This window comes from Crocuta crocuta, unplaced genomic scaffold (genome assembly GCF_008692635.1).
Source record: "Crocuta crocuta isolate KB4526 unplaced genomic scaffold, BGI_CrCroc_1.0 scaffold127, whole genome shotgun sequence".
Taxonomy (NCBI): Eukaryota; Metazoa; Chordata; class Mammalia; order Carnivora; family Hyaenidae; genus Crocuta; species Crocuta crocuta.
This window is the reverse complement of record NW_027532008.1, coordinates 8,711,304-8,726,054: the sequence shown is the minus strand read 5'-3', so window position 1 is coordinate 8,726,054 and position 14,751 is coordinate 8,711,304. Positions and strand designations below refer to the sequence as shown.

The window sequence follows — 14,751 nt, the reverse complement described above, 5'->3', positions numbered from 1 at the left end:
CTCCCCATGGCTAGAAGTAATCAAGAAAAGGCTAAGCATCCCTGAAGTCCCCTCTCTACACTGAAACATTAAGGGTGTCTAGGACTTTATGATTCCGTGACAGAAATGATAAACTTTAAGAGCACACAGATGGAGCTTTAGAAACGTTCTTACAGTCAAGATAATACCAGTGTGGCCACAAGGTGGCACCACTACATGGCCCAATCTAGAAAAATTTTTTTGTAAGGAACATCTTGGGGGTCGCCTGGGGGACTCCATCAGTTAAATGTTGGACTCTTGATTTCGGCTCAGGTCACGATCTTCCAGTTCTGGGATTGAGCCCCACATCATGCTCCGCGCGGACAGCTTGGAGCCTGCTTGGGATTCTCTCTCTCCCTCTCCCTCTCCCCCTCCCCGGTTCATGTGTGTACTCTCTCTCTCTCTCTCTCAAAATAAAGAAATAAACATTTAAAAAACCAAACTTTTGTGAATCTGCCCCCCAGAATGAACAAATATTAATAAATTTGTCATTTAAAAAAATAATAAAATAAAGGTCCTGAGTCCACAGAGCTGGTAACCAGCAGCAGTGGGCTCCCAAGTCTGGACTAATGGTTTTCAACCTAGTGCTTAGTACCCTGTCCCCTGGGGGCATGGTAGGCATTGTCATGGGGTGCAGGTGGTGTTTCCAGGAAGCACAGGCTGCCTCTTCCTCCTCCATAGACCTATCTGTGGGCAAGTCTGGACTCTGAGCACCAAATAGTGGCTTGAGGGTGGGTGGGGCGCTGCAGGGTCTTGAAGTTTTTCTGTCTTGGGCGTTGGATGGTCCTGAGTCTCAGTTCCATTTGATCTCTTGCTGCTGGTGACCTTGGGTGAGGCCTTGGCCTCTCTGAGCCCCAGTTTAACACTTACATAGTATTACTGTAGTGGTAAGCATAATGGAGTAAAGTCGCTGGAACATAGCAGAAATCTTATACACGGGAGGTATTCTTTCCCGGTTCCCGTGGAGGGAAAAAGACCCCCTCCTCCTCCGATTCCCTCAGATTACATTGCTCTTCATTTCCTTTTCTTCCCTATAACAGCGATCCCTGTACGGTGACTTTAAAAGTGTATTGTGCTTATTGTTTACTGTCTGTCTCCTTCCACTAGAATGTAAACCCCATGAAACTGGAAGTTGCCTGTGGTTACTGTAGTGTCCTGATTGGTCAGAACAGTGCCTAACACCTAGTAGGTGCTCCATAAATGTTTGTTGAATGAATGAATGGAAGCTCCAGTATTGATCTGTGAAGTGTCTGGTAGAGACTTCTTAGCGGAGACACACAGAGGGGTCACCTTCCGGGGGTGTTACACCCGACCCCTCTACCTGCAGTGTCTCTACCTCATCTGGCCTAGGGATTCCCGGATCAGGGACTTGACCCTCAGGGCCCGAGGCTGTCGGGAATGTAGGTTTCCGCTCAAAGGAACCCAAGGAGGAGTTAACCGGCCGTTTAAAGGTTTGAAGGAAGCATTATATAGGTTATTATATATTACGGTTACTATAATATATGTACATATGTGCATACATACGGCTGTGTACACACTGGAGGTCAAGCGAGCTCCCCAGTAGCTCCCGACAGGCTCCCCCGGCTAGCGCGGCGACGCCCATGCGGGTGGGCAGCTCCCAGTTGGGGAGCAGTCCTAGGCAGCGGCGGCCAAGACCCTCGTGAGTTCCTTCTGCGCCGCCGCCACGAGAGGGTCGGAGAGGGGTGTGCGGGGTGGAGGAGGCGGACGCTGGGGCGGCNCCTCTAGGGGGCTCTGCTCCCACCCGCCCAACCGTCCAGTCACTCGGCGTCTCGCCCTCCTGACTTCCCGCCCGCTCTCCACTTTGCGCCTCATCAGTGCCCCTCCCAAACTCCCTACCAGTTTGCTCCGTATCCCCACCTCACACCGCATAGCCCCTCTCCATCTTCCTGGGTCGGTGCCCCTTCATCCAGCGTCCCTGTCCGCGCCTTCCCACCTGATCCCTGGTGGGGGTCTGTTCTCCCCGACGACGCCCAGCCGAGCCTCCGCTCCTCCAGGCCCCTCGCCGAGTCCCCCCGCCCGTCCGGCCTCGCCCTCCGGACCCCTCTCGGGCCTGACGTCCTCGCCCTCCACTCCTCGCCCCCATGGTCCCGGAGCCCGGCCCCGCCAACAGCAGCACCCCGGACTGGGGGTCGGGGCCGCCGTCGGACGCGGCGGGCAGCGGCTGGGCGGCGGCGGCGCTGTGTGTCGTCATCGCGCTGACGGCGGCGGCCAACGCGCTGCTCATCGCGCTCATCTGCACGCAGCCCGCGCTGCGCAACACGTCCAACTTCTTCCTGGTGTCGCTCTTCACGTCGGACCTGATGGTGGGGCTGGTGGTGATGCCGCCGGCCATGCTGAACGCGCTGTACGGGCGCTGGGTGCTGGCACGCGGCCTCTGCCTGCTCTGGGCCGCCTTCGACGTGATGTGCTGCAGCGCCTCCATCCTCAACCTCTGCCTCATCAGCCTGGACCGCTACCTGCTCATCCTCTCGCCGCTGAGCTACAAGCTGCGCATGACGCCCGCGCGCGCCCTGGGGCTTGTCCTGGGCGCCTGGAGCCTGGCCGCGCTCGCTTCCTTCCTGCCCCTCCTGCTGGGCTGGCACCAGCTGGGCCGCGCGCGGGCCCCTGCCCCGGGCCAGTGCCGCCTGCTGGCCAGCCTGCCCTTCGCCCTCGTGGCCTCGGGCCTCACCTTCTTCCTGCCTTCGGGCGCCATCTGCTTCACCTACTGCAGGATCTTGCTGGCTGCCCGCAAGCAGGCCGTGCAGGTGGCCTCCCTCACCACCGGCATGGCTGGCCAGCCCTTGGAGACGCTGCAGGTAGCTGGGGTGTGAAGGCAGAGCCGGGCTTGGGGGGGGGGGGGTGGAGAGGAACGGGCAGCCTTCGGGTACCCACGTGGCATCTTTCACGTAATAAGTGCACTTGCTGGTGACCTCCGAGTGGCCATTTCCAGCTCCCACCTCTCTTCTGTGCTCTTAGACCCATGCTGACCGTCTATAGGCCAGCTCCGTCGGCACGCAGGGCAGGCTTCTCGAAGGTACCATGTGCAAAGGGAATTCAGGGGATCCCAGCCCTCCCTCCCTACTCCTCTTCTGTCTTTCCCATCATGGCAAATGGCATCATTGTGACATCACCCGACAAAAATTTAGGAATAATTTTTCTTACTCATGATCATGGCATTCATTAGCAAGGCCTGTTGGTGCTGCCATCCTAAAGCTGTGCCACTTCCAGTGCCACCCTCCCCATCCAAGCCACCAGTGCTTCTTTGCTCTCTTCCACTGGCTTCCCCTGCCTCCACTTGGGGCCCCCTCCTGTCTGTTCCCTGCACTGGAGCCACAACAATTGACAAAACAAGAGTGATCCCATCACTTTTTTTTTTTATGTTTATTTATTTATTTTGAGAGAGAGAGCACGCGCACACTGGGGGAAGAGGCAGGAGAGAGGAGAAAGAGAGGAAAAGAGAGAGAATCCGCCGCAGGCTCTGCTCCGTCAGCACAGAGCCTGGTGCAGGGTTTCGATCCTACGAACCATGAGATCATGATCTGAGCCGAAACCAAGAGTCAGAGGCTTAACTGACTGAGCCACCCAGGTGCCCCAGCACTCTTAAGATAAAAGAGACCCATGACAGCCTCTGGCCTTGGATTCCGGTGCTGCCAACCTCTCTAGCTTCACCTCCTCCCCTTACCCTCCCTCTGCACCGGCACATGGTCTTTCCGATGCTCCCGGAAGGCACCAGATGGACTTCGGTGTCCAGGACTTTGCACTGCTCTTCCCTCTGCCTGGAACACTTCCCCTGGGGCTGCCCTGCCTGACTGCTCACAGGTCATGTCTTCCCAGAGTCCATCCCTAACCACCCTGTCTGCAGACCCATCTGCGCTCTCTCACCCTGTTTTTCTCTGTCCTGACCATGGGTTTATTTGTTGAATTATTCATTGTCTCTCTCCCCTACTAGCATGTAAGCCCCATGAGGGCTGGGCGCATCTGGGTCGGTTTTGATCCCCACCGCACATAGTAGGTGCTTACTAATTGCTTGTGAGGGGTAAGACCCTGCAGCGTCTGGAGCAGACTGGCTGCTCTTGTCACTCAGGCCATATGGCTCCTGAGTCTTATTGTCTATTGTCCTAAGCCCCCAACGAATGTGGGTTTAGGTTGACCAGGCCTGAACTCCAGAGAATTAGGTCAGAGGCTCCGAGGAAGGTCCTGACTGGGCTCTCCAATTTTTTTTTTAAAGTTTATTTATTTTGAGAGAGAGGGGGAGAGAGAGAATTCCAAGCAGGCTCTGCGTTGTCAGTGCAGAGCCTGAGGTGGGGCTCGAACTCATGAACCTTGAGATCATGACCTGAGCTGAACTGAGTCACCCAGGCACCCCATCGACTCTCCAGTCTTGCTCTATCCCCCTGGTGGAGGAGGCTCCTGCAGGATTGGGGGCGGGGGGTGCCTGGAGGTTTGGGTGGTCGGGGCTGAAAGGCAGTTCCAAAGAGCAGCATGCCTATCCCTCCCCAGCAGTGTGGCCGGCGCATAAAGCAGGAGACAGGCCTTGGGTGGCCAGGAGGTCCTGGCAAAGCAACCCTACTCCCTCCCTTTATCTATCTGTGCTCATTGGAGAACATTCTTGAATCTCAGTTGGTGGCTGTGACCCTGACTTTGTTCTCCAGGTTTAGGAAGGTTGCCTTGGGCCATCCGCACTCTCTCCTTGGGTTCTTGTAAAGGAGCGTTTCCCAAACTCCAGGCATCTGGAACCCCCTTGGAATATCTACCTTCCTTCTTTCCACCCACCCACACGCCTCAAGTGGCTTCCTCCCTATGTACTTAGCATTTTCCCTAGATCATTTCACTTCTCTTTTTTACTTCCACGCATTTGTTTAGAAAGGAAACTTCTTATCTCTTCTCGAAATGGAAACTCAGTACCTTTGTCATAAACGGAAGGCAATCACAAAGATAGCTTCAGTGAGTGGCAGAGCCCCAGCAGCCACTGAAGTCTGGCTCGGAGGTTGGGTGTGATTGGAGTGGCCGAGCCCCCAGGCCCGCTTTCTCTCTGGTGTTAGCGGAATGTTAAAGGCACAGCGGCATTAACACGAGACTTTCTCTGGATGTGACCGGAAGAGCTGGAAGGATGCTGGACGAGCCTAATGTTCTCACTCTGTGATTCACTTATTTTATGGGTCCATTTACCACCGAAGCTCATCTTCCATTTCTGTGCTTTGGGAAGTTCTGCTCTAGTGACTAAGGACGCGAGAAGCTGGCTGGTGTTGAGGAGAGCTTGGGTTGGAACTGGGCGAGAGTCTCCATTCCGTCGGTACTTGTGACCCACTTTTCTTTCCATGAAGCCAGTTGGCTGGTACCAGGATTGCACCTGAGACTGTGGCCTCAGCACCTGGGCAGGAACCCCCCGGGGTGCTGAAGCTGCAGCCCCACAGGCTTTGAGCGCTTGCCATGCGCCAGGCTAAGCAGATAAGCTAATCTACTCCCCCCAAACACCCACCCAGGCAGGTACCACCATCATCCCTGTTTGACAGATGGGGAGACTCAGGCTCAGAGAGAGAGGAGGTGTCAGACCCCACTATTGACCTTGCTCCTCGGCGAGTCTCCTGCATGCCTGTTTTCCTTATTGCCCGGAAAATCGCCTGCATCTGGAGAATTTGTTTCTGGGATATCGCCTCTGTCTGTCTTCCTGGCTCGCCACCCCTTTCCTCCCACCCAAGCTGACTTGCCTCAGAGACCAGGCTTTTAGCGGGCAGTGGAGGCTCTCAGTGCCTGGACCTAAAGGAGATGACGAGAATGAACAAAACTTGGGGGTGCGCTGGACCCCTTTTCTCCTGTAGTCAGCCCAACTTAGCCCTTAGCTGCCTTCCCCATTCCAGCCACTAGCTTCCCCACGATGGAGGGGTGGGGGGCGTGTGTTTCTGAAGCCATGTTGTTGAGGCCATGGTAGCTGAATGGGCTTGAGCATTTTACTCTCTCCCACTGTGCCCCCCCCCCCCCCACATCTACCTAGTTATTTGAACACAGTTTTCAGAAGCTACCCATTAGCTCAAGGATTTCAGACAGGCTTTCCGGGCCCTGTGGCCGTGAGGAAGGGGCCCCACTTATAGCTGAGGCAGGGCCTGGGCTGGGCATGATGAGAGGGGTGTGGGAGGAGTGGTGTCAGAGTGAGTGAGATGCTGCCAGAGTGGGGGGAGAGAGAGAGAGAGAGAGAGAGAGAGAGAGAGAGAGATCAGTGCCAAGGTGGGTAGGTGCTCACCCCCGGGAGGGATGTGCGTGGGAGCTCAGCGATGGGGAGCAGCCAGAGAGAAGGAGGTCTGCCTGGGAGTGGGCCGCCCCAGCCCGTCTAGTGTCAGGACCTGTGCTTCTGGTCTGGAGCCCCCTCCCCTCCGTCTTCCTGGGCACCTCATCTTTCTCCCCTTCTCCCTCCCCTCTCTCCTCCGGATCCACCTCGCCCCCTTCTCTGCCTTCCTTCTACGTCTCCCCATCTTCCTCTCCCCCATCTCTCCCATCAGCTTCTCCCCCTCTCCTCCTCCGCCCTCACCCAACTCTGCACCACTTTGTCTTAGTGCTCTGTCTTCCCTTCCATCACTGTCCTTCCTCCTCCTCAGAAGAGGCTGTGATCACAGAAATATCTTGGGGGCGGAGGAGGGGGCTGAGCTGGGGAGAGATTGCAGAGGAGCGGTGCCGAGCATGGCAGCCTTGGCTGCTGCTGGAACAAGGTGGCCGGGAGCAGCCGGAGCTGGGTGCAAGAGCTCGCGCATCCGGCCGGTCAGGGGTTCAGGTCCCGCCTCCTCCCCATCACTGCTGATGACTTGGACAAGTCATTCACCTCCGTCTATCCCAGAGTAATGCCATTTATCCCATGAGGCTGTTTGAAGATTCAATGAGATAATATATATAAACCTGGCACATACTGGGTGCTCAACCAATGGTAGTTCCTCCCCTTTCCTCTTGGTGGTAAGATATATGGTTCTGGAGAAATTATCCCTTTGAGCCTTTCTAGGGGGAGATTCCCCTGATTGCTGCCAATGGCAGCAACATCACCATAATCAGAGTGTTGAGCTGGACTCTTATAACAGAAATGATAATACTGTGTGCCGGGCATTGTTCAGGTGACTCTATGCATATTATCTTAGTTAATCCTGACTACAATCCTATGGGGGTAGATGCTGTTGTAATTGCCATTTGACAGATGAGAAAGCTGAGGCTCAGAGACGTGAAATATCTTGCCTGAGATCACACAGCCAGTTATTAACAGAGCCATGATTTGAACCCAGACAAGTCTGGCTCTATAGTCTGTCTCAGAACCCTTATGCTATGAGTAAGTATTTGTGAACATTTTAAGTTACACAAGGGAATACATGAATACACTTTAAAATAAAAATGCCGTGGGCATCTGGCTGGCTCAGTGGGTAGAGCATGCGACTCTTGATCTTGGGGTCACGAGTTCAAGCCCCACATTGGGGATAGAGGTTACTTAAAAAAGTAAATAAAAAATAAATAAAAGTCCAGCCATAGGGATACAGTGAAAGACCCTCTCAAATTCCACCCAATCACCTTCTGTTCTCAGGGACACTCTTATCAATTTAAGATATGTCTATCCACTCCTTTTCCTTCGTGTTTCCATATTTGTTTCTGCACCCAAAGAGACTTAGGGCTTTGTTTTGTGTATTTCTTAAGCAATGGAATCACATCATACCTATTATTTTGCAACTTGCCATTATCACTTAATATTGATATTATGTTTTGGGGATCTTTCCATTTGATAAATTTTATTCTTTTAAACAACTCTGTCATAGTCTAGAGTGGGAACGTACCATGGTTTACTTAACCACTATCTTTCCATGCACGTTTAGGCTGTTTCCAGTTTTTTCCTATCAGGAATAGTGTTGCGATACACATTTCTGTATATGCCAAGTGTACAGACGTGTGTACAGGTATTTTTAAAAAATGTTTACTTATGTTTGAGATAGAGATAGAGAGAGTGTGAGTAGGGGAAGGGCAGAGAGAGAGGGAGACAGAGAATTCAAAGCAGGCTCTGCACTGTCAACACAGAGCCTGATGTGGGGCTTGAACTCATGAACTGTGTGATCATGACCTGAGCCAAAATCAGGAGCCAGACGATCAACCAACTGAGCCACCCAGGCACCCCAAGTATTCAGGCATTTATTGAACATAAGAATCTGTAAGTGGAATTGCCTCCTGGAAGGGGCACTGTCAAGTTGTCCTCTATGGGAAGCTGGCAGTGACATGTATATATGAGAGGCAGGTACACAGCAGAACATGGCCACAAGGGGCCACGAGGTGGTTACAGGGCAGAGAGAAGTGGGCAGGGTGAGGCTGGCATCAGCTAGATGTGAGACTGGTGGTGGTCACTGGCTTCTGCTCCATGAGGGCTTCTTGACAGGGGTGGGGGTTTCTGTAACTCCCCAAATGGAAGCAGTGTGGTGAGGTGGAAGATATGCAGTTTCTGGAGCTAGGAAGGACTTTGAATCCCTGACTCAACACTTATCTGCTGTGTGACTTCTGGCAAGTTGTTTTGCCTCTCTGGACATCACTTGCAAAATGAGGATAATAATACCTACCTCGTGTAAAGATTAAGTGGCATGATGAATATCAGATGCTGACACATAGTAAATGCTCCATAAATGTGGATTATAGTGCTCACTGGGGGTCACTTGGGGGTGTGGGGATCACTTGGGGTGCTTTGCTTTGAGACCTTGTACTGGGACAATGTGACCTGGGAAAGGTCCCCTATCCTCTCTGAGCTTTGCCCTTTTATCTGTGTTTCTTGGTCAACTCTTTGGAGAGAAGAAAAACAAAACAAACAAACAAACAAAAAAACTCACCTGCATTTCCCCAGGAAGATTCCTAGAGAGGGAATCTGAGGCCATCTTTAATTTCTTTTCTAGAGCTCCCAAATACCCCCCCCCCCATTGTCTCAGTTCCCCAATGCCATAGAGCTCTGACAAGATCAAGGCTGTCTCTTGCTCCATCCAGGTCACCAGAAGTCGGGGGGATACCTGTATGGGTGGCCCCTCCGAGAATGGTCGCTCCCTCCTCATCTATTGGCTGTCCCCATTGATGGCAGCACTTTGAAGGCATGGTAGATCTTTGGGGGAAGCAGGAGTCTGTCCTGCAAGTTGACCATGGTGGGTCCACAGAAGCTATACAGAGTCTACTCTGGAAAGGAGAAAAATGAGAAGAGGAAAGAGAAAAGCAGATCCTTTTTTCCTCCCTTGCTACACTACAGCGTGGTGAGTCAGAGCATTTGTCCTGACATCTGTGCTGCTTTGGGGAGACTGAGATGCTGGCAGAAGGACAGGGCTTTGGAGGGTACTCAAGACTTCCCCCACCTCTAACACATACTACTGAACCGACATGAGGGCTGCCATGTATTTAGCACTTACTCTATGTCAGGCACTGTGCATGCATTTATTATCCACAGCCTCACAACGACTCCACAGCTGAGTATTGTTTTTCCCGTTTTACAGATGTGGAAACAGAGACTGTCTCAAGATCACAGAGCGAGTAAGTGGTAGAGGCATGACTTGAAGCCAGATCACTTGTCTTTACAAACCCAGCTCTTGCCTTCGCACAGTGGTGCCCCACCGAGACAGAGGGGAAAAATCAAGGGCTTCTCAGAGGCTGCTCTTTGTGAATTTGTCCTTGGTATTCATATAATCAGGTTCCACCTGGATAAACATACTGATAAACTCCCTGGTGGGAATTACAGTGTGCTTCATCTCCGCCCTCCTGCCCACTGTCATTCTAGAATAGCACCCTTGATTCTACAGAAAGATAGCATGTACCTGGGGTTTCAGCACCATGGACAGGACCCCAAGTCTGGATACCCTGAGGAGGCTGGGTGAGAAGACAGGGCTGGTCAAGAGGGTCCCTGCGTCTGAGAGTGGGGTGGGGGTTTGGCTCTGGTGCTCCCCAGAACTGACATATCTTCTTGGTTTGCCTCCTCCGCCCACTTTCCATCTGTGAAGGTTGCCTGGGAATCTGGTTCCCTTCCTGCCTCCTTCTGACTCTTTCATCACCCCATATCCAACCCACCTCTGGCTGCCTCAAAGCTAAGCTGAGCTCTCATGCAGCTTAGGAAATGGAGGAATCCCTGCCTCCCAAAGGCCAGGCATGTTCCCAGGCAGCACACACAAACTTTGCACGGTTCAATTAATTGTGCACACCTCGCCGCACCGGGATTTACTTAAGTTGCAAATATCGGTGGGTCTCACTTTGTGTAAAACTAGTGTATGAAAATCCAAATTGATTGCAACATGCAGTTTAGAGGGGGCCTTCTTGTCCCAGCTTTCATGGGCCTCAAGGGTTTCATGGATGGACCTCAAGGTGGTCTCTGAACCCACTGGAAATGAGGGATGCTTTTTCCTTCTCTGTGTGTGCATGTATAAGAATTTATAAGTTTTTGTTTTCTGTGGAAAGGTTTTATAGATTTCATTGGATTCTCAATGAGCTCAGGAGGTTGAAAAAGTTAAGGGAACAGCTGGGCTAAAGGATCATCCAGCTCATAGCTTTTAATATTTTAGGACTACTGGTTACCAGTTTCCAGAGTCAAATTCTAGCCTCCTCATGCCTGTGTCCCCTTCAATGGCTGCTGTGGGTCAGGTCCTTTGTTCCTTCTTTTCTCCCCCACAATCCAGCTCTTGAAGTCAATGTTTGGGAATGAAGATGTCTGTCTGCCAGTCCACATCGTAATTTGGGTTGTAAAATTGCCAAGGTCAGTAGCATCCCTAGAGGTCTAAATTGATTTTATTGCAAACATTGCTCTGTGCACATGTTTTCAGAAAAGCACTTTAGCGTGGGGGTAATGGTGCAGGCAACAGCATTACTCCCAGATATGAAGAGAATCCATATATGAAGAGATTGCCATGCCCTGGACAGCATCAAACTTCTTTCATCAAGTACTGTTTATTTTTCTTTTTTAAAATATGTATTAATTTTTAAAATTTACATCCAGGTTAGTTAACGTATAGTGAAATAATGGTTTCAGAAGTAGAATCCAGTGATTAGTCCCTTCCGCTGCATATAACACCCAGTGCTCATCCCAACAAGTGTCCTCCTTAATGCCCCTTCCCCACTTAGCCCATCCCCCACCCACAACCCCTTCAGTAACCTCTGTTTGTTCTCTGTATTTAAGAGCCTCTTATGGTTTGTTCCCCTTCCCTGTTTTTGTATTATTTTTGCTTCCTTTCCCTTATGTTCATCTGTTTTGTATCTAAATTCTCCGTATGAGTGAAGTCATATATTTGTCCTTCTCTAATTTCGCTTAGCATAATACACTCTAGTTCTGTCCATGTTGTTGCAAATGGGAAGATTTCATTCTTTTTGATTGCTGAGTAATATTCCATGGTATATCTATATTTATATCTATATCTGTATCTATACCACATCTTCTTTATCCCTTCATCAGTCGATGGACATTTGGGCTTTTTCTATACTTTGGCTATTGTTGATTGTGCTGCTATAAACATTGGGGTGTACGTGCCCCTTCAAAACAGCACACCTTTATCCTTTGCATAAATACCTAGTAGTGAAATTGCTGGGGCGTAGGGTAGTTCTATTTTTAATTTTCTGAGGAACCTCCATACTGTTTTCCAGAGTGGCTGTACCAATTTGCATTCCCACCAGCCATGCAAAAGGGTTCCTCTTTCTCCACATTCTCACCAACATCTGTTGTTGCCTGAGTTGTTAATTTTAGTTATTCTGATAGGTGTGAGGTGGTATCTCATTGTGGTTTTTGATTTGTATTTCTCTGATGATGATTGATACTGAGCATTTTTTCATGTGTCTGGTAGCCATCTGGCTGTCTTCTTTGGAAAAGTGTCTATTCATGTCTTATGTCCATTTCTTCACTGGATTATTTGTTTTTTGGGTGTTGAATTTGAAGTTCTTTATAGATTTTACATACTAACCCTTTATCTGATGTCATTTGCAAATATCTTTTCCCATTCCATCGGTTGCTTTTTAGTTTTGCTGATTGTTTCCTTCACCGTGCAGAAGGTTTTTATCTTGATGAGTCCCACTAGTCCATTTTTGCTTTTGTTTCCTTTGCCTCCGTAGACGTGTCAAGCAAGAAGTTGCTATGGCTGAGGTCAAAGACGTTGTTGCCTGTTTTCTCCTCTAGGATTTTGGTGGCTTCCTGTCTTACATTTAGGTCTTTCATCCATTTAGAGTTTATTTTTGTGTGTGGTGTAAGAAAGTGGTCCAGGTTCGTTCTTCTGCATGTTGCTGTCCAGTTTTCCCTTCACCATTTGCTGAAGAGACTGTCTTTATTCCATCGGCTATTCTTTCCTGCTTTGTTAAAGATTAGTTGGCCATATGTTTATGGGTCCATTTCCGGGTTCTCTATTCTGTTCCATTGATCTGAGTGTCTGTTTTTGTGCCAGTACCACACTGTCTTGATGATTACAGCTTTCTAATACAGCTTGAAGTCCAAAATTGTGATGCCTTCAGCTTTGGTTTTCTTTTTCAGGATTGCTTTGGCTCTTTGGGGTCTTTTCTGGTTCCATACAAATTTTACACTTTGTTTGTTCTAGCTCTGCGAAGAATGCCAGTGTTATTTTGATAGAGATTGCTGTCAAGTACTGTTAAATTTGAACTGATTCTTGCAGGGCCAAAGGCTTTGTGTGGTTCTTAGGCTCACAGTCACATGTGTCAACTTGTACTGAGTGTCGTCCTTTGTGGGGTGGGCCAGGGAAGGGAGTCTTCTGAACTGTCTGATTTGTGTTTGAGGCAGCGTTGCTCTGTTTACTGCCTTTCCTAGAGGTCCTTTTTTCAGGGTCAGGGCTCAGCACAGGGCCAGGATCAGGGTTCAGTCTATTGCTGAGCTCAGGCCGCAGTCTGGGGCTAAGGTTAGGCTCAGTCCAGTCCAGAGTTGAGGCTCAGTTTGAGACCGTAGTTATGTAGGTCTCAGCCTATAGTAGTTATCAGGGCTCAGTCTGGGACCATGAGCAGAGCTTGGTTTATTGCTGATGCCAGGGCTTGGTCTAGAGCCAGGATCAAGGTTCACTCTGGAGTCAGGGTCAAGTCTACAACTGGGGAATCTAGGACTACATTTGGGGCTCATTCAAGGCTCAGGAGGGCTCTGTTTATTGCTGGTACTAGGGCCCAGTCTAGAATTAGAATCGAGGCTTAGTCTGTGGCTGGGGTCAGCGTCGGGCTGGAGCTTCCTCTCGGTATCTTATGTATGTGGCCTTCCATTCCACAGGTGCCCAGGACCCCACGCCCAGGGATGGAGTCGGCTGATAGCAGGCATCTGACCACCAAGCACAGCAGGAAGGCCTTAAAGGCCAGTCTGACACTAGGCATCCTGCTGGGCATGTTCTTTGTGACCTGGCTGCCCTTCTTTGTGGCCAACATAGTGCAGGTAATGCCACCACAGAGGGCAGGTGAGCCCAGGCCTTGCTGGGAAGGCCCTGAACCACACCCTGTCCAGACATGGGGACGGAGGGTGGGCTGCCTCTCATGGCATATGTGTTTGTCTGTGCCTGTCCCAGCCGTGCTGGGTGGGGTGGTCTGTGAGCCTGGTCTGGGACCAGGCATGACACACCCCTTCTCTCCAGGCCGTGTGCGACTGCATCTCCCCAGGCCTCTTTGATGTCCTCACGTGGCTGGGTTACTGCAACAGCACCATGAACCCCATCATCTACCCACTCTTCATGCGGGACTTCAAGCGGGCCCTGGGCAGGTTCCTGCCCTGTCCCCACTGCCCCCGGGAGCGCCGGGCCAGCCTGGTGTCACCCTCCATGCGTACCTCTCACAGCGGCCCCCGGCCGGGCCTGAGCCTGCAGCACGTGTTACCGCTGCCCTTGCCATCTGACTCCAATTCTGACTCAGGCTCCGGCTCCGGTGGTTCCTCGGGCCCGCAGCGCACGGCCCAGCCTCTGCTTCGTAGAGACACCCCCCGGAACCCCCCGCCCTCTGCCAGGGTTACTGCTGTGGTCAGTTTCTTTGACATCGATCCTGTGGAGCCCCAGCTGAAGCTGCATCCACTTGGTGCTCCCACGAACTGACCCGGGCTTGGAGCTGGTCAGTGAGGAGCTGGACCGGATAAGACCAAGTCCCCAAGGCCCTGGACCGGCTCTGGGCTAAGGCTTGAAGGCTTCAGGTCTCCTAGGAGCCCTCTGAGTCCCAGTGGGGTGCACTGAGCCAGCCCCCACTGCCCACCCCCTGGGATAGTAGCCGGCTCAGATACCGTTCTCTCCAGGACGCTCCATTGCTGAGTGTTACCCATGGATGTGTGTGGCGGTGGCTGAAGGACTCTGGCGGAGAGGAAAAGGACCTTTTGGTTCAGGTTTTGGGGAGAAGACAGTCATCTCCTTTGACATTCTAGGAGACTGTAGGGAAGGGATGCCTCTGTCTGCAGAGGCAGATTGGTGCTGAGCTGAATCCCTCACTCCTCAAAAAGTGTAATCTATGGGCCACCACCATTAGTGTCACCTCCCTGCAGTTTGTTANCCCCCCCCCCCCCCCGCCCCCAAGGCCTGCTGGGTCAGAATATGCATGTTAGCAAGAGCCCCAGGTGAACTGAGTGCACATTACCGTTGGAGATGTGCTGACTTGGAGGATCGTTAGCCCTGAGGATGATTTGCTGGTTTTCAGTCTGGCCACTGCCTTGGATGCACAGAAAAACACCTGACCTGGGCATCAGGAAGGCAGATCTTTGAATCTCTGCTCCACTACTCACTAGCTCTTACACGAGCTCTGAGCCTGCTATTCCGTGTGCAA

At 51.5% G+C, this 14,751-nt stretch overlaps 1 protein-coding gene across 1 annotated transcript; it reads left to right on the top strand.

The window, feature by feature from the left end:
- Positions 1-2,120: 2,120 nt before the first annotated feature.
- Positions 2,121-14,442, top strand: HTR6 (5-hydroxytryptamine receptor 6). The gene is made up of 3 exons (XM_077775797.1): positions 2,121-2,834; positions 13,232-13,390; positions 13,587-14,442. Exons 1-3 carry the CDS (start codon positions 2,121-2,123, stop codon positions 14,034-14,036), a joined length of 1,323 nt encoding a protein of 440 aa, XP_077631923.1. The 3' UTR covers positions 14,037-14,442.
- The last annotated feature ends 309 nt before the right edge of the window (positions 14,443-14,751 follow it).

Excerpts from the sequence above, each read along its gene's own strand:
- HTR6 (XM_077775797.1), top strand. The coding sequence starts at position 2,121 with ATGGTCCCGGAGCCCGGCCCCGCCAACAGCAGCACCCCGGACTGGGGG. Across the intron at positions 2,835-13,231 it reads AGCCCTTGGAGACGCTGCAG|GTGCCCAGGACCCCACGCCC; the intron begins GTAGCTGGGGTG and ends TCCATTCCACAG. Across the intron at positions 13,391-13,586 it reads TTGTGGCCAACATAGTGCAG|GCCGTGTGCGACTGCATCTC; the intron begins GTAATGCCACCA and ends CCTTCTCTCCAG.